Below are 22,100 nucleotides of genomic sequence, written 5' to 3' on the forward strand. Positions count from 1 at the left end.
AAACGGAAGGAGGCTTGCATAGTGATCCTTCTATGAGCAAAGGGCTGTTACAAGCTAAGAAATGCTGGCAGGTATGCAAGTGTGTGCATTGAGAGGCCTGCCTCACATGGCTTTTTTGAGGATGGGTGGATAATCAGGAGGTGCTCTGCACAGTAGAAGTACAACACAATCTTCTTGTTGTCCAACCGAAGTTGCTCTTGAAAGTGAGAATGAAAAGATGCACGTATTGATTGATCTTTTCCTCCGCTTTTTGTTCCTCTCAGGGAATATTATTGGTTCCGGCATCTTTATTTCACCCAAAGGAGTCCTCGAGCATACTGGGTCAGTGGGTCTTGCTCTCATAATTTGGGTGCTCGGCGGAGGAATCGCAGCCCTTGGGTCATTGTGTTACGCTGAATTAGGTGTTACCATCCCCAAATCAGGAGGGGATTATTCCTATGTCACTGAGATTTTTGGTGAACTAACTGGGTAAGTGTTGCTTCAGCTCTAATAAATATGAGTTTATTTCATTCTTGAGTGTTCCAACCACTGCACAAAAGCAATACAAAAGATCAGGGGAAACTGTAATATGGTCCTAGGTTAATAATATATAACTACAAAAGATAAGACTATAAATGGGTATTTTAATAATGAAGGTTAATAATGCTGCATAGAATTACTTAAAACTTATCAAAGATTGTTTTTTTTAAAATACATTAAAATTCATCAGACACATGCTGGTTTGGTAATTCAAGTATTGTAAAAGTCCTCAGACTAGATCGTCCAGTGATTCCAGGTGAGTTTGAGTCCATATAGATCTTTATAAAGTCAGACACGTTTTGACTCGTAGTCTTCCTTAGAGACTTTCCATGTATTGTTCTCACAAGGGCCTAGTAGCGCCTCCAGACTGTATGAACAAAATAGCCCAACTCAAAAATTTCTTCCATCCCTATATTCATCACCTTGTAAACTAGAATTAAAAGGGTTATATTATTAACCTAGGACCATATTACAGTTATTCCTGATCTTTTGTATCGCTGTGGTTTACCTTTTGGATCGGGTTCATACCCAACATGGAGCCCATTCTCACAATTTGAAAAAGGGCTCTAAAAGGGTGAGGAGGAGAAGCCACAAAATGCTTACCTGCCCCGCACATGAGCAGCCCTCCTCCCTGGGGTGTGCGGATCACCCACCCAGACAAGCACCAGCTGCTGTAGCAGCTCCAAGGGCCGGGGTGCCGGTACACGCCCCCGTGTCCCCCGGAGCTCCTCTCATGCACCACGTGGGTGCGCTCGCTCTCCTGCCACTCGCTCTCCTAACCCCGTTTTCAAGGGAGGCTTCATAGGCGGGTTTGCCGCCATGGTGCCGCCGTGATCGGGCCTGATCCCTTAGCCCAGTTTTGCACACACGTGTAAATAGCCTCTTTGTTTTGTGTACTTTGCCAACCACTACACATACTGATATACTGTGGTAGAGATTTAAGATCATGTATTATTTTTATCTCTACAATATATTATGTATTTTCTTGATCTTGACTGCACTATCCATATTCCAGATAACCCATATTCCAGTCTGGGGGGCGGGGCGGGGGGGGGGGGGGGGCTGAGGCCGCTCCTTGTCTAATCTGCCTAGTAAGCGCATGGCAAGATTTAAACCAGGACTTCATTGTTCACCGTTCTCACTCCTTCCCTCAACTGGCTTTCACCAAGCTGCTTCTTACCCCATTGCTCTCCATGTTAAGAGGCTTGAGCAGATGTTTCTGAAGCAACACACTTCAAAGCTCATCAGTGCACTTTAAGGAAAGTCTGTTAGTTTGATTTGTATCTGAAAGAACTAACTGGAGGGTTTCTGTTGCATCCTGGATTACTGATGCAGCATAACTGAGTGGAGAGCATCTGCTTACAGATGGGACTTGCATGTCTGTGCAGGTAAACAGCAGGCACAAACGCACTTTCCTCGGGGCCCCGTAACAGCAGGTTTTGGAAAGATCACTAGCATGTCATAATTAAATGAAAAAACACCTCTGTAAGGTTCACTAAGGGCAAAGGCAGTTAAAATTGAAGGATCTTCTGCAACCCTTGATCATTTGCAGGGCTAAGCATCACCATCCATCAATATTTATTGCATGAAGGAAAGAGACCAAGCCAAGAGTTATAAATGAGGTGTAAAAATGGAAACCTTTTCATTTGCTCCAAAACGTTCAGGCTTACGGAAGCATAAACATCCTCCCTCAGGCTTGTAATAATTCAGCTGGGAGATGATTTAACCTTGGTTGTCTTCATAGGGCCATTTTTATTGAGGCTGAAGATAGAGAGTAGTTTTTAAGATCGCTGAAAGAGTGTTGATAGAGTTTGCCATTTGGTGGACACCCACATTTCTTTGGTCTGACCCTAGACAAAGAGGTATTCCAGGTTTTGGAAACACGGCCACCTTGTTTTACCAGAACAAACTCTGTTTAGCTTGATCTAGAATTTGGCTTTACTGTGTTGTTGTTGTTGTTTTAAATACAAAAAGAGAAAATAGCACTTCTTATGTCGCCATTTCTGAATTTGGACTCCATCATCCATCTCATTGCCCCCTTTCCTTCCCCATACTTGCCTGGCAGCAGCGACAGGGAGGTCCCATTGGAGGCTATATGTATGAGGTCTCCTGCCCGCCCTGGTGCCTATACCTAGGATGCCATGGCCACACACTAGGTGCCAGGGCATCTGGGAAACATAGTTTTCCAGGGCACTTGTCCAGACTTTGTTAGATGCCTTGGAAACTACATGTCCCAGAACTTCTTTAAACAGGAATACTCCCTCAGGCCTCCTGCTCGGCCCTGTGGCATTTATGCTAGAGTTCCACAAGGTTTCATTTTGTCTCCTGTGCTTTTCAACATCTATATGAAATTGCTGAATGAGGTCATGTGGGGATTTGCAGCAAGATGTCATCAATATGCTGATGACACCCAGCTCTTTTGCCTTTGTATCTGATTCAGGTAAGTGCTAAATTGTTATCTGGACTGTAATTGACTGGGTGAAGATCAATACTAAGTAGAACCTCAGCTTTGAAAAGATGGAGGTACTGTTGGTGTTCTGTTCGGGGAGGTGCTGTCCAATGTGTTCTGCATGGGAAGGCACTCTCCCCACAGTCCGGGAGGGCTCATAAATCCAGCTTTGTTGTTAGAGGGCTAAGTAGCATCCATGACAAAAAAGCACTTACGTCCCCGCCCCCCACTGGTGCACCAGCTGCATTGCTTCCTGGAGAGAGAGAGTCTGGCCACACTTATCCATCTCTTGGTAACTTTCAGACTACACTATTAATGTGTTGTATGTAAGGCTGCCCTTGAACATTGCTCATAAACTGCTGTTAGTTTAAAATACAGCCGCTAGGCTACTCACTAGGACCAGGAGTTGGGGATTTATCTTGCTGGTGCACAGAGAGCTCCACCAGCTCCTGGTCTGCTTCCAAGTACAATTCAAGGTGCTGGTACTTGCCTATAAAGCCCTATCTGGCAGGAACTTGGATACCTGGAAGAATACCTGCTCACACATCAGTCTCCCATTCACTAAGATCATCCTCAGAGATCCTTCTCAACATAATGCTGCCATCAGGGATGAGGTAGAAGAGACCTCTTTGGTGCTGATGCCACATCTCTAGATTGTTTCTCCCAGAGAAGCTCACCTGTCATCTACATCAATGGGGCGGAGGGCAGGAACCAGGCAGAGATCTTGCAAAACTTCGACAATACAATTGAGACTACAACTCTCTAGAAACCATTGAGCAACCAAGAACTAAAATGGCATTGGGCCAACCATTTTTCTTAGGGTAGGAATTCTGCAGCTGAGGCACTGCTCCTGAGAAAGCCAAATGCCTCAGCCAAATGGACCTCTGAAGAAAACAGTATGCAGAGCAAGGCCCCCAGTGATGAACGCAGTGGCCAGGAAGGCAAGCAGGCTCGTACAGAAGGCAGCCCTGCAGATCTTGGTCCCAAGTTGTTAAGGCTTTATTGGCTGCAAGCAGCACTTTGTGTTGTGCTTGGAATGCACAACAGTTAGCTATTGTATCTGCTGCTTTTCTTTTATGCCAGTTTATCTGTGTGTGTTTTCATTTTAGGCATTGTATTGCAATTTTGTTAGTCGCCCTGGAAATATATGTATTGAAGGAAGGGAAATAAACACTAAATAAATCAACAGGTAATGGGGAGATGTCGAGCAGCAATCTGTGTTATGATGTTACAAGCATGTCCCCATTTTCACCTGTGAAACGCTGGAAGCAACATCCTTTTATTTTTCAGCCCAGGTGGCACTTGCTGAAATAACCAAGTGTTAAAAGAAAAACACAAGGGAGGTTTTTAATCCTTTACACTTAGCATTTGCGCAACCCATAAAATGACCTAGGAAACCTGCTCTCACCTGGAGTTAATTAACCTGTATATTTAATAGCTGCCTTTATGAAATTGCCAGGCTCTAATTACCACCAAAGTCCAGTCTCTCCATAAAAAAAAAAAAAATTCTTTCGAAAGTGAAGGTGAAGGAAGATTAGTCACCAAGGGTTTGCATAATAAGCAGCTTTGACTTGGGAGGAGCCCATTTTTTTACTTGGGTTACAAATCCCTCCAAGAATACTAAATCTTGAAGAAGTCCTGGGGAGTTTGTACTTGCTTGCAATCACTGCATGTCTCTGCAACTTGCAAGGATCTGTCTAATGCTCTGTTTATTATAGCTAAGCCAATATATTGCCAACAGTCTCCAAAGAATGAAGCATTTTGCAGAGGGAAAAGCAGAACTCTGTGTTACTTAGATGTCATTTCAGATTTCAAAGACAAAAGTCCTGTGGCACAGTAAAGATTAATGGATTTTATTGGAGTACAAGATTTTGGGGATTAGAGCTCACTGCCAGATTTGCCACGGACACAGTCGACCATAGTCCACAGAAGCTTTTGTGCCACCCACGATAAACCTATTACATCTTTTAAAATACAAGACTGTTTGTTGCTTCTGCAGGAATTAGGTAGCCTGGATAACCCCTTTTGGATTTCAGGAGAGATGGGCAAGATTTAAAAGGCCTCACAGACCTGCTATTTTTAATTTATCATTGTTGTTGTTGTTGTTGTGATTTCTTGTTTACACAGTCAGCCAGGTGTTAACTGGTTTGTTTTATCCAGACAGCGAGTCCTTCCCAAAGATCTGGGATGGCTGAATTTTATTATCAATATTGTTGTTATTATTATAGATATCATCACAAAATATAGGCTGTTCCCAGTAAAGTTGCTTTTCGTAATTGGCTGATTGTGATTTCTGTGGCCCCTATGGTGTTGAGGTGCTCTTCAAGTTGTTTTGGAATTGTACCTAGGGCGCCAATTACTACTGGGATTATTTTGATCTTCTGCCACAGCCTTTCAATTTCAATTTATAGATCTTTGTATTTTGTTTGTTTTTTTCTATTTCTTTTTCTTCTATTCTGCTATCACCTGGTATTGCTATGTCGATTATTTTGACTTGTTTTTCTTTCTTCTTGACTACAGTTGTATCTGGTGTATTGTGTGGCAGATGTTTGTCTGTAGTCGGAAGTCCCATAATATTTTTACATCTTCATTTTCTACCACTTTTTCAATTTGATAGTCCCACCAATTTTTGGCTACAGGTAGCTGGTATTTTTTGCAGATGTTCCAGTGTATCATCCCTGCTACCTTGTCATGCCTTTGTTTGTAGTCAGTCTGTGTGATCTTTTTACAACAGCTGATTAGGTGGTCCACTGTTTCATCTGCTTCTTTACAAAGGCGGCACTTGCTGTTTGTTGTTTGTTTTTCTACTTTTGCTCTTATTTCATTTGTTCTTAGTGCCTGTTCTTATGCAGCCAATATTAAACCCTGTTTTTTCTTCAAGTTGTTATTGTTGTTGTGGTGGTGGTGGTAGTATTCTATTTCTAAAGCACCCTTCCAGAAGTGGCTCAGGGTGGTTTACACAGATGGATCCCTGTCTCCAAAGGGCTCACAATCTAAAAGAAACATAAGATAGACACCAGCAACAGTCACTGGAGGTACTGTGCTGGGGGTGAATAGGGCCAGTTACTCTCCCCCTGCTCAATAAAGGAGAATCACCATGTTAAAAGGTGCCTCTTTGCCAAGTTAGCAGGGTTCCATATTTCCAGACATCTAGGGTGATTCAGCAATATAATCCACTTAGTCTACATTATTTCCCAATCTAATGGATTACCTTGCTGAATGTCCACTGGATGCCTGGAAAGAATTCAATTGGTGCAGATTATTCCTAGAGCAGGCACATAATCTTTGGGAAATGGTTATCAGGTACATCAGTCATATCATATGCAAAACGTCTCTGCCAGTAACAGCCTTTTCCACTCATGTGTGATGCCAGCATGGGAGGCCTTCTACACAGTGGAGCAGCAAGAAACAGCTGAAGCAGCTTTCAGAGAAAGAGGAATGCACAGACATAATGATTCATTCTGAGGGGAGAACTGTGTCTTCATAAAGATCATGATGAGATTTTAGGTCCCCTCTGCGGCCAAGTGACTTGGAGAGTTTCCTGGTTTAACAGATGATCTTCTTTCTGTTTCTCTTGGTTTCAGGTTTTTGCTGCTGTGGAGTGCAGTGCTTATCATGTATCCCACCAGCCTGGCTGTTATTGCATTGACTTTTTCAAACTATGTCCTACAGCCAGTGTTCCCCAACTGTATCCCACCCTACAATGCCTCCAGAGTCCTCTCCATGGTGTGTTTATGTGAGTATTTGCCAATAGCTTTCTGCCCGCTTGCTTTCGGCAGCATTTTCGGAGGAGACAGCTCCATCCCCTTTTGCCGAGGACTTCTACGCAGCAGCGCTGACACGGTCATTAGAAATAACAAGTGAGATGTATTGTCCAAAGTGGGAAGACAGACTCTCTCCGGTCATGCTACAGCAATAGTCGTCAGCCTTATGAGACTCGAGACACACCTTTGGTCCCAACTACAACCTCCATTTAAATTTTTTACAGAATGTCCTTCCCCCACCCCTTTGGGTTAGCTCACATGTTACACCAAACCATGCTCTTGTGTGACATGAACGGCCCTTCACTAGCATGCTCCTTCTTTCTCTGTTTTAATCACTCAGCTTCTGCATCCAGCTGGTCAAACTGTGTGAGATATTATCAGTTTGCATCCTTGTGACAAGGGATTCTGCTCCACATTGCCTCCTGTGGCAATTCTTCGCATTGTGGCATTTATCCAGCCTCCGGGCCATATGCACTATGCTGACCACAACAGTGGATGCCTGCCATTGGCTTCTTTGCAAACCAGAAGGATATAAGAAGCTTTCTGTCCAGAGCAGTCTTTGCCTCGGTAGCAGTGCTTCTTGGTCTAGTGTCTTTGTCTTTCTCCCCCTCTCTCCTTTTTGCAAAACAAAATCCTAAAGAACAGAAACGCAACCCACATGAGGCCCAGGCATGACCTGTTGTGGGTCCCCCATCCACCCACTGCAGATCATTGTGCTAAAAAGCCCTGGTCCCTCTGTGTGGTCTCTGTGCATCACACGGATGGGATTCACACCTGTACAGATACCCGTATTGGGGCCTTCTAGAGCTTGAGAGAGCTGTTTTGGGTGGTAACACTGGCCTGTCTTAGCACCTCAGTTTTTTTTACCAAAATATGAAACAGATGGAATATTCTAATGTGTTCTGCTTATTTTCAGAATATCTGAATGCATATTGGAACATTCTCTATATTTTGTACTAGTACAAAAGTAGTGGCCACCTTAAGTGGCGCAGCAGGGAAATGCTTGACTAACAAGCAGAAGGTTGCCGGTTCGAATCCCCACTGGTATGTTTCCCAGACTATGGGAAACACCTATATCCGGCAGCAGTGATATAGGAAGATGCTGAAAGGCATCATTTCATACAGCATGGGAGGAGGCAATGGTAAACCTCTCCTATATTCTACCAAAGACAACCGCAAGGCTCTGTGGTCCCCAGGAGTCGAAATCGACTTGACGACACAATTTACCTTATCTTACAAAAGTAGCTGCTTAGCATTTGGGAATGTTTAGTTTTATTTATCAAATAATCTGCTTATTGGCAAAAAGTACTCAAACTAGACTACAATAAAGCCAAAATGTTTGCTCTTAAATTCAGCTTAAAATAATAATAATAATTGCATTGTTTCCTGTTCCGCAGTACTACTGACGTGGGTAAATAGCTCCCGTGTCCGATGGGCCACACGCATCCAGGACATATTTACAGCAGGAAAACTCTTGGCCTTGGGCCTCATCATTATCGTGGGCTTCGTACAGATCTTCAACGGTACTCACACAAAAGTGCTGAATAGCCCTATGATGACTTCAGTGCTGCTGTAGAAAACACAACACCATGTTTTCTGGTGGGGTCAGGAGATTTTAGAATATTTTATGATATGCTTCAATCTGATAATGCACTTAGACAGTTCACACAGTTGTTAATAGGGCAGAACAGGTTTGGGAGCTGTGAGTGCTCCCCATCTTCGGTCATGTGCTAGCAAAAACCTAGGTAGGAGGAGGGGGGAGTGATCGTCTGTGAGGGTGGGAGCTGGGTAGGATGCGGTAGGAGGGAAAACCATCCTACCCAGCTCCCATCTCACAGACGATCACTCCCCCCTCCTCCTAACTAGGTTTTCACTAGCACATGACCGAAGATTGGGAGCACTTGCAGCTCCCAAAGCTGGGTAGGACAATTGCCCAACCCCATTAATGATCATGTGAACTGGCTTACCGGCAGCCAACTGAGAACATAACTACAGAACTAAACGTGTTCCGCAGCCATTCTCTCTCTACAGAGAAACATTAGAAATGTAGTTTTGGGAGGGAGCCAGGGATTACTAATAAGCAATTTCAGCACACTCCTCAAACTATTATTCCCAGAGTTCTTGTGGGGGGACGGGACTACAATTAACCTAGTATCAAGCTAATTTAAACTTCTAATACAGGAGGCCCTCATTATATGCGGATCACGGTTTCTAGTATTTGTGGATGTGTCTTACGAGACCCAGTTTCTTTATCCGCGGCACTAAAATAGGCGATTTTCGGCTATTTGCGGTTCCTGGGCCACTGGAAGTTACTTCTGGTGTCACGTCTGATGGCATTTCTAGTGGCATTTCTGGTCTGGAGGCAGCACAGACCCATGTTGTGGCTCATGCTTACTACAACACCCCAAAGCCAGCGAAAATCAGTGAAAAATTGGCCAATTTGGGAGTTTGGGCGGGCATTGCTGGAGAGTAAGGTACTATGCTGTACTGCTTTTATTTCTGCTTTCCTCTTGCATTCTTTGTGATTTTGGGCAATTATTATTATTATTTTGATTTCCATACCGCCCTTCCAAAAATGGCTCAGGGCAGTTTACACAGAGAAATAACAAATAAATAAGATGGATTTTTGGACACACAATTTTGTGTGTGCACACGCAAGAACCTAACCCGCAAATTCCCATAGAGTTAAGATTTCATTATTCACGGTTTCCATTCCATACACATTTTATTCACGATTGTAGGCAAGAATGGAACCCCTGAGAATAACAAGGGCCTCCTGTATATACTATAAGACTGTGATGTCCTATTTTTCTATGAGCTTGCCCGCTTTAAAAAGCTTTGCCCACTTTTTAAAGTTGCCCTGTTCCTTTAAAAGCATCCTGATGTGCATGAAGTGAAGCTTTTTCGGCATAGCGATAGTGTGATGGGGAAGTGTGACTTGCTCAATTTCTGCTCACCAGCCTGCTGTTCAAGAAAAACATGCAGCATACAGGAGCAGCATACAGGAGGCAGCCCTCTCTAAATGGAGGGATGGAGCTTTGCCCACTTAGTGACAGAAAATATGCTCTGCATGCAGATGGTTCAAGGTTCAGTCCCTGGCAGTGAGAGCTGGGGAATATCCCTGTTTCCCTCCAGATAAGGCTGGGAGAAACTCCCTTCTGAATCCCTGGAGAGCTGTTGCCAATGAGTGTAGATGCTATTGAGCTAATGAACAGGGGCATATCTAGGGTGGGGCAGGCAGGGCACGTGCCCCGGGCGCCACTTGAAGGGGGGGCGCCATTTTCTAATTTATTTTTTTTTAATGGCCACCGAAAACAAAATGGCCACTGAACATGCTCAAATGGCCTATGTGAGGCCCTAGGCCAGGCCAGGCCTCACAGAGGCCATTTGAGCATGCGCGGCAGCCATTTTGTTTTTAGCGGCCATTTAAAATATATATATATATATTTTAAAATGGCCAGGACACATGCTCAAATGGTCCCTGTGAGGCCCTAGAGGCCAGCGTGGAGAGGGGAAACCTTTGCAGACCCCCCCCCACAGCCTTTAGGAAGCTCCTCGAAGGGGCTACAGGTTAAAAAATAAAAAAAAATTATATATAAGTCACTGTACACATATTTAGTTTGGAACTATGTACAGAGAATCAGGGCTTGTGAATACTGAGCTGAAGCTTATGAGCTAGGATTGTATTCATTTGTTCTTACTTTGCTTCTTGTGATAAGTGAGTTAAATGTGATGTCTTAATAATATGGCCATTAATGGTGAGTTTGTCTTTGAATCAGTGTGAAATCCTTATTATTAAGGCCCACTGGGAGTTTCTTGCTCTCTTTCTCTCATTTTAACTGTCTTTCTGAAATACTAGAATATATTCCAAGCAGTGACACAGTTTACTCTGCATATCCCTTTAATTATTTTCAGAGTATCTGGGAAAAGCCAAATTCTCCATTTATTTTTAAAACTTACGTAATAGTGATGCTACAATGCATAGTAGAGAATTAGACAGGCACTTCTGTTTAGTTTCCCAAGTACACCTCCACATAGTATTTGGGTATTTCATGAGTCCCAGCATACTGAAATTTGTAGTTTTCCAGCATTTTTTGGTCTGGCTACATCCACTGCTAAATGGTTTTTGAAATATTAAAAGATTAACGAGCTTGACTTGTATTTTTGAGCTGATATTATGGTAAAGTTATCTGAAAGATGAGTGTCAGATGTTTGGACAGGGGGCGCAATTTCAGTGCTTGCCCTAGGCGCTTTCCCCCCTAGATACGCCAATGGACCAGTAGTTTGACTTGGGATAAAGCAGCTTCATATGCACCTTCATACGCCATCTAAAGGCGGACATTGCTGGTCCACATAATATCGTTTCTGGTTCAGGTGCCACAATTGGCATGTCTGGCTTCCCACTGACAAAGTTAGGCAAGCATCCTTCCTTGAGTGGAGAATATGAGACATCTTCAATGACCACGGATTTAAGGTCATTCCAAATATGTACCCTGACCTCACCAGCTCCAGCCTCTAGAAAAAAACCTCTGTGAAATGTGCATGTCCATTTCCATTTGGGAAACACTTATTGCTGCTGAGGAAGGAGGCCAACTGTGAGGGAGGGAGGGGTCCAGGAGGAGGCTGACTAGGCAGGCTGGCAACTTAGCCCTGTCACCTTTTGACAGTAAAGAGGCTGAGGCTGGCTCTATCCAGAGGGGAAAAGTGTTGCTGCTTCTTGGGACAATTCCCTTGCTCCTCAGCATGCCATGTGCATCCCTGGGTCACTAATGTGTGTGTGTGTGTGTGTGTGTGTGTGTTTATTTATTTAGTATATTTATATACCGGCCCATACAAAACAGACCTTGGGTGGTTCACAATGTGTTAAGATGTGCCGTGCTTCTCACTGAACGTTTGCTTGTAGGAAACTATGAAGAACTGCTCCCAAGCAATGCCTTCAATTTCTGGATGACTCCTTCGGTGGGGCATTTGGCACTGGCCTTCCTTCAGGGCTCCTTTGCATTCAGTGGGTGGAACTTCCTAAATTACGTAACAGAAGAATTAGTTGATCCTCGCAGGCAAGTATTTGTTCCCAGTGTGACTGGGGTTTGGAGAGAAACCAGCCACATTCTTTCCACATGGGGCTGTACTGAGGGGGGGTGGGGGATAGCATCGATCTGCAAGTACAAAACCCAAATTCTGGGAGTTGAACCAATTATTCAAAGCAGCCAAATTTGTGCTTTTACATTTTACGTGTTTGGTTTGGTTGGGTTGCATATGTGCTGGAATTCCCCCCTGCCCTCTTATTTAGTCATAGATTGGGGAAAGGGAGCAGGAACACAGAGACTGAAGGAGACAGGAGGTATGTTGAGGCAGGCAGAGTGGAAGGCTGCAAGAAGTAACTGGGCAGGTAGTGAATGGAGTAAGAACTACCAGTATTGGAATACCTAAGTTTTCACCTGATCCCTTGTGAGTTTCTAAGAATGTATCTAAAACTGTCTGTATATTTTCAGCCGTTTCACTGTAGTACTAGAATTTTGCTAGGCTTTGTTTTTATTTGGGGGGTGGGGGGAGAATAAAACCCCAGTGGATGTAGGGTTGTTTTTTGGGGGAAGTTTTTCAATACTTCTGGTATTTAGAAACCAGATTCTATTTGCAGATTTTGCTTGTGCATGTGTCTGTCTCTCTGCTGCCAACTAGCATTCATGCACCTCACTGTCTGTGAGAACATACGTATCAGACATATATGATGTTTGTGTTTGCAGTATTTGTGCATTATTTTTCCCCTTTTTTGTTATTGCAGAGCCATCCTTTTTTATGTTTTAGGATACCTTTCCCTCCCTGCCAGCTTTAAAAAAAAATGTATAGCATGTCTGTGGTTATTAATTATTCCCCCCCCCTGCCCCCCCCCAAAAGCATAGTTTCTGCTTCTTCAGTCCCATGCAGACAGTCAAACTGCATAGAAATATTCACACAGAGGGGAGAAAAACTGGGATGAGAACTGCAAGCCCTGCCCTCAACCAGTATGTATTGACTGTAACCTTGGCACTGGCACCTACCTGTGCCATACATCCCAACAGGCATAGGAACATAGGAAGCTGCCATATACCGAGTCAGACCATTGGTCTATGTAGCTCAGTATTGTCTTCACGGACTGGCAGCGGCTTATCCAAGGTTGCAGGCAGGAATCTCTCTCAGCCCTATCTTGGAGATGCTGCCAGGGAGGGAACTTGAAACCTTCTGCTCTTCCAAGAGCGGCTTCATCCCCTGAGGGGAATATCTTGCAGTGCTCGCACATCAAGTCTCCCATTCAGATGCAACCAGGGCAGACCCTGCTTAGCTATGGGGACAAGTCATGCTTGCTACCACAGGACCAGCTCTCCTCATAGGCTCTGAGCGCACAATCAGTATGTTTTATTTATCTGGGTTGTGTTTTTATGGGTGAACACCTCACCCCACCTCCATACAAGGGCTGCCAGCAGTTGTAGATGTGGTTGTGATACACCTTGGCTAAATGCTGGGACAGGACACAGGAGGACAGTCACGGGGCAGAAGCGCAGAGCAGTCAAGGACAGGGCAGGGCCCGGCCCAGGGCAAGGAAGTGAAAGCAGAGACAGAAGTTGCAAGTCTTAGGCAGGCTGCGGGGTCCAGTACCAAGGGAGTCAGTCAAGCAGAGGGATGGTGTGGGGTGGTCTGTTGTTGCCTCTGGGGAGCTGCTCATACCATCAGGCTCGCTTGGAGGCAAGGGTCTCATAGGGCCTTGGGGGGTCAGCTGACAGCATCGTGCTCAGCACTGCACTCTAGTGGGCAGCTTTCCTCTATGAAGTTTACTAGGCCTGGTGTAACAGAAAAAGGTGCCAGAGATGGGCTGTTTCCAAACCCAGTTTGTGACACAGAAACATCTTGGTGTATAGGCTTCAAGTGGAACTATGAAGAAGAGAAGTCCGTCAACCCATTCCTTTCGCTTTAGTTCCCTGATGTTATGCTGGGGGGGGGGGGATCCATTCAGGGTCTGCACTTTGCAAAGGATGTGTGTGCATGCCAATTCTTATCGACCCTCCTGGTTTTCTCATTAGGAATCTACCTCGTGCCATATTCATATCCATCCCATTGGTGACCTTTGTGTACACGTTCACCAATATTGCATATTTCACTGCCATGTCACCCCAAGAGCTCTTGTCTTCCAACGCTGTTGCGGTAGTAAGTAAAACATTCCCTGGCTGTTTACAGTTGGTTTGGTTGGATATTGCTCCTGTACTGTGCTTCTGCCGTTTCTTTCAGTTTCTCTGCCTTCTGTTGCTTTAGACATTTGGTGAAAAGTTACTGGGCTATTTTTCCTGGGTTATGCCAGTCTCTGTGGCTCTGTCTACATTCGGAGGAATAAATGGATACCTTTTTACCTCATCAAGGTTAGACGAAGTACGATTTTATTTCTGAATGCTTTCTCTTTTCGGGAAGGGGGACACTAACTAGCATTCTTTGATAGCTAGAATGTTTTGTTGGGTTTAACAGAACAAAGCTCCTTTGTCAGTTGAAATAAATCTATTTGTATCCACCCTTTATCCATGGAGCTCAGGGAAATATGAGTGGGCATATATCTGTTGGAAACCCTGAACAGCTGCTGCCAGTCAGAGTAGACAATACTGGGTTAGATGGACCAGTGGTCTGACTCAGTAGAAGGCAGCTTCATAAGTTCCTGGGAGATGAAGCACAATTGAGTCTCCATTTTCTTCTGGCAATTGAAAGATGTGGAAATCACTTAAAGAAGGGTAATGATTCAGTGAGCTATTGGTGCTGTATGTTGAAATGATGGATGCTGTACACATCCCACTGGATGGTGGTGCTCTTCTGTTTCAGATTGTGTTTCTCTGGAGCCCGAGAAGGCCATTTACCCAGCTTGCTGGCCATGATTCACGTCAAGCACTGCACTCCAATTCCAGCCCTCCTTGTCTGTGTAAGTGTCATGCTTCCTTTCACCATACTATCTTACACAGCTTAGTAATGCTCAGGTTAAAGGCCACATCTGTGATGTCAAACAAAGGTGGCAGAATACACAAGAGGAGCTGTTCAACACAGATCGCCAAGCAACACCTGTTGAGTGACAGAATCTTTCAGGGAATGCTGTAAAACCTTGCTGTACAGGTGGGCCATGGACAAGAGCAAGCTCAAAAATATTTTTGTTTTCAGTTTTCATTATTGGCTTTTTAAAAAGTTAGTTTGTTTATACCTTTGATTTATTTTGTTTGTAAGATGTAATATTACATTTTGAAGTAAATATAAACTTTGTTGAACTTGGCTATGAAGGTGAATTTTCAGCAAGGATCCTCAAGTGGGTTTTCAGACTCCAACCTCCTGCTTATCAAATAATCCCAGAAAAATCCATATAGACAATCAATTCCAAAGTAATGTTTTTCACATTGGTTTTGAGAAGTTTCATTTGGAGGTATCTATTACCTGGAGACAAATACTAAACAAAAAAGCCCTGCAAGTTCTCACTTTCATGTCCGCAAAACCTCACAGTTATATTCCTAACGATATAAGAATGTTTTGGGTGTTTCCCACACCATATGGATTAGTGAAGTCAAATAAGGGCCCTTTAATTGCTGACCGCTATCCTAGACATCCATGGAAGGATGTGAGGGATGGGTGGTGGTACTAAGAGGACACTAAGTCACATTAGGGAGGGTCCATTGAATACAGAGGACTTGCGTCTGACTAAACATGCATAGGACTGGACTGTAGATTTAGCAGTACAGTGGCAATTCAGAGATGCAACAGTAGAAACTTAGGCCCATGTAGAACATCTTAACTCCTACATCGAGGCCAAACAGATAAAACGTAAATTTAAAAGCTTAATTATCTTGTTAATTCTTCCAGTAATGCCTCAATTAAGAATACATTTCTCTTTTCCTAGTGTTTTGCCACAGTCATCATTATGCTTGTTGGGGAGACATACACATTAATTAATTATGTGTCCTTTATCAATTACCTCTGCTATGGAGTGACAATAATCGGCTTGATTGTGCTACGCTGGAAAAAACCCAAAGTCTTCAGACCCATCAAGGTGAAAAATATTGGGGCTACCTGAATGGCATTTTACAGATGGGGGCCTGTGATTCAAAGCCGGGCAGGCAGCAAAGTACCCCTGTACTCACTTCCACAAGATACTTTCCATGATGCACTGGAGTGAGGGAAAGAAAACATCAGTATAACTGAATGCAGCCATTCGCCACTAGGAGCATGAATATGGTTAGCACCTGCATTCCTGCAACCCTCCTGTCCTCACCAGCCCATTTCCACCAGTGGGAGAAGTTTGTGCACTGAAAGGGGAATGGGGCATGCCACTGTCACACCTCTCTTCCACGCTCTTAAAAGGGCAAAATGATAGTCTGTACCATGCACCGAAACTGAAGCTACATACTGATCACAGCTTTTCACAAGGAGGGCAGTGCTGTTGATGTTTTTATTTTCACTATACTGCCACAAGAATGGTTTTGCAGCTTTCTCTAGTGATTTATGCAATATCTGAAAAAAGCTGAAACTTGATTCCAGCGATGCTGAGAAGTACATGCGTGCATCTTAGTGTGTCTTCGGTGGAAACCTGTGGATAGTGCCCAGAAGTAGTAGTGCATATCCCTCCCTGCCTTTATGACCTGAGTGCTTTAGAACTGTCTTCAAAAAGGTGGTTTACATTTTTTTTAAAAACACAAGTGAAAAGTTATTCATATATAACCCATGAGCCAAAAGAAAGATGGCCGGAGTAGGCAAGAACAGTAAACTCAGGCTTCCTTGTTGAGTTAAACTGACTAGACCTGAAGCTGCTTTTGATCCTATCTGGCTAATGTCACCACACCTTTAATTTATATTGGCTAAAAATTTGTTAGGTTAGTGATCAGTGATTGTTAGTCTTTTTCTTTCATTTATTTATCTAAAAGGGGGGAGGGTTTTGAGAAACGGGGTGTGTATTTATTATTATATAAAGCTAAGTGAGAGAAATATACTATGCTGAAAAATGTAATTGTTATCAGTTATGTTTCTTTATCTTAATGTATGTTTGTTAAAATTGTTCATCCTGTCTGAAAAATTAAAATGATACAATGGCGATGAAATGTGCATGACAACACTTCACAAAAGTTACAAAACTGCCTCTTTAATGTGCAAAAACAGGATGTTAAAATAAACTTACAGACATGTATGCAAAGCAAACATTTTGGTTTGAAACACCATCTTTAGTGTTCTTTTTGGCATACCAGCTCGCAACACTTCAAGCCTTAAATACAGTAGCCAAACCAAAAGTACAAGTGGACCTTGTTAACTGCGGTTTCAGTATTCGTGGTTTCGCATAACCATGGTTTAAAAAATAAGCACCAGGTTCAATATTCACAGCAGGGTGTTTCACATATCTGCGGTTTTGAACTTGACCTTGACCCTTTGAACTTGAACACAGTGGGGTGAAGGAACTCACATGCGTTTTCACTTGCTGAGTGCTGAACTTCAACTGTGGGGTAAGGAAGCTTAACGTTTACAGTAATGCATACATTACTGGAGGAGCTAGAGAGTGGGAGAGTGTAAGATCGGAGGTGGCCACAGTACAGTGCTGTGCTCCATCCTGACTTTTCTGGATCATTTTCCAGGCTCCAGAGCCTCACCCCATAATTCCCACAGATAAAATGCCTCGTTATTCACGGTTTCGTTATTTGCGGTTGTAAGCAAGGAATGGAACCCCCGCGAATAATGAGGTCCGCCTGTAGAAACAAATGAGAAGGGAAGAGAAGAAAACACGCACAACTTTTAACCCTTTCAGTGACCAATATATCTCATGATTTCTTGTTTTCCCCCTCATGTGCATCGCCCACGGTTTGGTTTTTACTGTGCTGCATATGAGCCAAATGCTCTTTTTATCTTTTCATTAATGGCCTCCCTGTTTCCCCAATGTAAAACATTGTCCATTCTGCACATTCTATCTTATCCACTGTCCCCTTCACCTTACACCACCCCTCATCCTCCTCACACATGGAACAATCTTCCCCCTCACATTTATTATCATATAGTTGGGATTTAACTAGATGTTTCAGATGTCTTAGGTTCTGTGCATACAACATTAGCCTTAACACCATGTCTGTTAAGAATTTCCTGTGCCTGCCATGTAAATCTGTTACAAATGGAATTTTTTAAACCAGCAACCCCTTTTCAAACTTTACCCTCCTACTCCTACACAATGGAAGTTTATACCCATTGATCTGAATCAACTCTTCAGCCTTTTCTCTAGATGTCTCTCAATATGGCTGATCAGCTCCAGGCAGTTTTGGATGATACTGATTATCTAGATCCATTTCAAACTGGCTTTAGAGCAGGCTATGGGGTGGAGACAGCCTTAGTCGGCCTGATGGATGATCTCTACCAGGGAATGGACAGAGGGAGTGTGACTCTGTTGGTTCTTTTGGACCTCTCTGCGGTTTTCGATACCATCGACCATGGAGGGGGGATTTGGCAATGGGTGATACTGCTCTGCAGTGGTTCTGTTCCTATATCTCAGGTGGATTCCAGATGGTGTTGCTAGGAGATAGTTGCTCTCTGAAGTGGGAGCAATTGTATGGCGTTCCTCAGGGCTCCATCCAATCGCCAATGTTTTTTAACACCTACATGAAACCACTGGGTGAGATCATCAGGAGATTTGGAGCAGGGAGTTATCAATACCCTGATGACACCCAAATCTATCTCTCCATGGCTTCATCATCAGGAAACAGCATAACTCCACTAAATGCCTGCCTACAGGCAGTAACTAGGCTTGACTACTGCAATGCACTCTACATGGGGCTGCCTTTGTATGTGGTTCAGAAACTTCAGTTGGTCCAAAATGTGACGAGATTGGTCTCTGGAGTTTCTTGGAGAGACCATATTATGCCAGTTTTTAAAAACAATTGCATTGGCTACCAATAGGTTTCCAGGTGAAATACAAAGTGCTGGTGATTACCTTTAAAACCCTAAACGGCATAGGACTGAGTTACCTGGGAGAGTGCCTTCTTCTGCATGATCCCCACCACATATTAAGGTCCTCAAGAGAAGTCCATCTCCAGATGCTGCCAGCTTGCCCGGCGGCGACTCGGGAGCAGACCTTCTCTGTAGTCGCTCCTGGGTTCTGGAATGCACTCCCTATAGCCGTTTGTGTTTCAACATCTTTACCTGCCTTTAAGAGTCCTTAAGATGCACCCTTTTAGCCTGGTTTTTAGTAATCTGTGAATGTTTTAAATTGTTTTAATGGCTATTTTATTCTGCCTTTATTGTATTTACTTTTGTAAACCACCTAGAGCCTTTAGAGTCAGGGCAGCATATTAAATAATTAAAATATGCTCCCTAGATGACATTCCTATAGCCCTCTGAATTGCATTCTTAACAACCTGCTCCTTTACTATCTAAGGGTGTGCAGAATTTCTATCCATTCAGATCTCCTTTGTCACGGCTTTCTATACCATTGGGTTTCAACTGAACCCCCACTAACCCAGATTTCTGTATCTAAAAATGATAAACCCCACCCTGTTCATTCAGTTGTTCCCTTGTTAATCTTATACTGCCCATTCTGTTAAGTTCCCCAAACTTTTTATCAGCTTGATCTTTAGTCCTAGTAGTAATCAGAATATCATCAGTATACCAAAATGTTTGCTTTGCTTACATGTCTCTAAGTTTGTACATTTTTTTAACATCCTGTTTTTGCGCATTATAGGTTGTTTTGTAACTCTTATTAATTAAAAGAAAAATCATTAACACATCCCACACCCTTCAGCTAAGCATTTAGCACAACTTTGATTTGTATGAAACTGGGGATATTAGGATAAAAATTACGAAAGAGAGAATTAGGATAGGAATAACTGGCTTCTGTACACGTCCAATATTTTCTTTCCTCTTAGGTCAATCTCCTGGTTCCAATCACTTACCTGATATTTTGGGCCTTTCTCTTGATCTTCAGTTTATATTCTGAGCCAGTAGTCTGTGGAATTGGACTGATTATCATATTAACTGGAGTGCCAGTGTTTTTTCTTGGAGTGTACTGGAAGAACAAACCAAAGTGTATAAATAGGCTAACAGGTAAGTATCCACAGTAGCATATACTATGGGAAGTAAACCCGTGTAACTATTACAAATAGAGAACATTTTATAATGGTTCAAATATGGCACAACAGTATGGGAGCCTAGTGCCATTGTAGGCATGCTAACTGCGCAAATGCGAAAATGTCGTAACTTGTGTCCGCAGTTGTGTCCACAATGGTACTAGGCTCCCATACTGTTGCACAGCATGCCCTTGATTATCCACAACAATTAGCACTTGGTTCAGAATTGTCAACATTCAGCCCATATCTGAATCCATGGTGGAGGTGGGGTTTGAACTTGCAGCTTCACAAAACCCCACATTCCATCTACATGGCAGCAGAATCAGCTCAAAGTAGATTATTGCCCTAGGCAAAGCTTAATGTTGCTATCGCCACCTCGTATGCTTTGCCCGCCCTTGTTCTAGTTTTCGGGTCTGACACCTCTAGAATTCTGGTGCCCCAGATAGCTGCCTCTACTACCTATTGGGTTGGGCTACCCCTGAGTGGCCAAACTGGCCATCATAAAGAGCTTTTTGATAAATCCAGTTCCAACTGGACTGACAAACTGATTGCTTGTTCTTTGCAGAATCCTTTACGCATTGGGGCCAGAAGGTGTGTTTTGTCGTCTATCCTCAGGGGGGATCTTCAGAAGAGGATGATCTACCTTTCACTCATTCACCCCTCCCAGCAAGTGAAAAGACCTTGAAAAAATGATTTATTTTACACAACAGTAGTAGTGGGGTTTTTGTTGTTGTTTACATAATGATTTTTTTTTTTTAAAGAAGAAAAAAATCTTGAAAATGTATTTTTTAGAAATCCAGTAGCAAAACACATAAAATGAGAAACACCATTTCAAGAGCTCTAGTGGACAGCTAATAGCACTTAGCTATTTTTCCTAAAAAGAAAAAAAGAGAAAAAAAGAGAAAAATAAAATAAAATGAGCTGGTTGTTTGTTTCTGAATGCATTTTAGCCAGGTAGATGGTTCAGACTGGATATGGAAAATGCTGGTGGTGATTGTTTATTTCAGTCATTTTAAAAAGAACTGCTGATGGGGTTCTGGAAAGTTTCAAAACAAGGGCCTCTGTTAACCAGAGAATACAATGCAGCACTTTCAAGGGAACTGTGTGCAATCATGACACTCCTCTGAAACAGCTATGTTGCAAACCCATGAATGCAGTTAGTACTTTGATCCCCATAGCGTTCCATGCACATCTAAGATCTTGGCCACATAGGGGGCTGCAGTCTAATGTCTCTAATGTGCATGTGCACGGAGTCTCCCTGGTTTTCTTTTACAAGAAAAGAAATGCTCTGCACACACAATAGAAAAACTATGTACACATGAAGTTCTTTCTTACAGAAAAGAACAAAAAGTCCTTCCAGGGCAGTGGATCCTAATTTATAAATGCCAAGGTGGACTTTGGTGCGTTTTGTTTTGTTTTCTTGGTGAGCATTTGTTAAATAAATCAGAAAGTACTAGGATCAACAACTGAAGCTCTCTAGGTCAAATTTGTCCCCATCACTTAGCAAGCCGCAGCTTGCAGCCCCCAAGTGGTGCAGCTGTAGCTGTGGGGCTTGCTGATGGGTCATTTTTGGAACAGGGTGGGGATCTTGGCCCACTCACCCTCTCCCCCTTCCATCCAAAGCAGCTCTCCAATAAAACTAGTTGCTGAACAGTAGAAGAAAAGTTCCTTCATACAAAACATTTCTACCTGCTTTACCCTGTGGAATTACAATGACAGTTAGAAGCAATCTTGATGGATTCAAAATTAGTGCAGACTATGGGGACTTCATGTGCAGGTCTCTGGCTCACATAGTAGGTTATGCACATGACTACTACCATGTCTCAAAACTTCTTAATAGGCAACTGCAACAGTGTCATTCCTAGCCGCAGGCAGAGCAAACCAAACCTCTTCCTCAACGCAGCTGTAGCTCCATACTATAAATCAGGGGGATGCAACCTTGGCACTTCAGCTGTTGAACTGCAACACCCTATCTCGAGCCAGAAGCACGCTGCCTTAAGTTTTGCAGTCAACTTAGCTTTACATTAGAATCACTGTGTGATCCATCCATGTGTGTTGAAATGACGAAGAAATGAGTACTTAATCAGGATCTCTTCCCGGCTGAGATATAATCCATGTATATTATTCTTGCATAAGCACATGGAAGGCGGCATCGCTTAGTGGAAGAACATATGCTTTGCAGGAACGAAGGTATGCGCCTCAATCCCTGACATCTCCAGGAAGAACTAGGAAAGAAACCCTGAAGTGCTGCTGCCAGTCGGTGCAAACTGTGGATCAGTGGCC

At 43.3% G+C, this 22,100-nt stretch overlaps 2 protein-coding genes across 12 annotated transcripts in view; one reads left to right on the forward strand and one right to left on the reverse strand.

Annotated features, from left to right (window-relative positions):
* Positions 1 to 20,743, forward strand: part of SLC7A10 (solute carrier family 7 member 10) — a 90,933-nt gene extending 70,190 nt beyond the window's left edge. For all 4 annotated transcript variants that reach the window (XM_053271057.1, XM_053271058.1, XM_053271056.1 and 1 more), the window contains 10 exons: positions 264 to 468; positions 6,553 to 6,704; positions 8,130 to 8,255; positions 11,636 to 11,789; positions 13,788 to 13,911; positions 14,017 to 14,120; positions 14,569 to 14,665; positions 15,626 to 15,775; positions 19,617 to 19,794; positions 20,383 to 20,743. In XM_053271057.1, coding sequence (XP_053127032.1) covers positions 264 to 468; positions 6,553 to 6,704; positions 8,130 to 8,255; positions 11,636 to 11,789; positions 13,788 to 13,911; positions 14,017 to 14,120; positions 14,569 to 14,665; positions 15,626 to 15,775; positions 19,617 to 19,794; positions 20,383 to 20,510 — 1,418 coding nt within the window. In that variant the 3' untranslated portion in view covers positions 20,511 to 20,743. The remainder of the gene's footprint in view (positions 1 to 263; positions 469 to 6,552; positions 6,705 to 8,129; positions 8,256 to 11,635; positions 11,790 to 13,787; positions 13,912 to 14,016; positions 14,121 to 14,568; positions 14,666 to 15,625; positions 15,776 to 19,616; positions 19,795 to 20,382) is intronic.
* The window catches only part of LRP3 (LDL receptor related protein 3), a 46,361-nt gene continuing 40,007 nt past the window's right edge, over positions 15,747 to 22,100 (reverse strand). For 5 of the 8 annotated variants that reach the window (XM_053271053.1, XM_053271052.1, XM_053271046.1 and 2 more), the window contains 2 exons: positions 19,644 to 19,756; positions 16,842 to 18,945 (listed from right to left, as the gene is read on the reverse strand). The gene's annotated coding sequence lies outside the window, so the exon portion shown is untranslated. Of the gene's footprint in view, positions 15,893 to 16,841; positions 18,946 to 19,643; positions 19,757 to 22,100 lie in introns of those variants that run through there. The other 3 variants (XM_053271049.1, XM_053271050.1, XM_053271048.1) reach the window with 3 other exon arrangements.

Source organism: Hemicordylus capensis, chromosome 9 (assembly GCF_027244095.1).
Source record: "Hemicordylus capensis ecotype Gifberg chromosome 9, rHemCap1.1.pri, whole genome shotgun sequence".
Taxonomy (NCBI): domain Eukaryota; kingdom Metazoa; phylum Chordata; class Lepidosauria; order Squamata; family Cordylidae; genus Hemicordylus; species Hemicordylus capensis.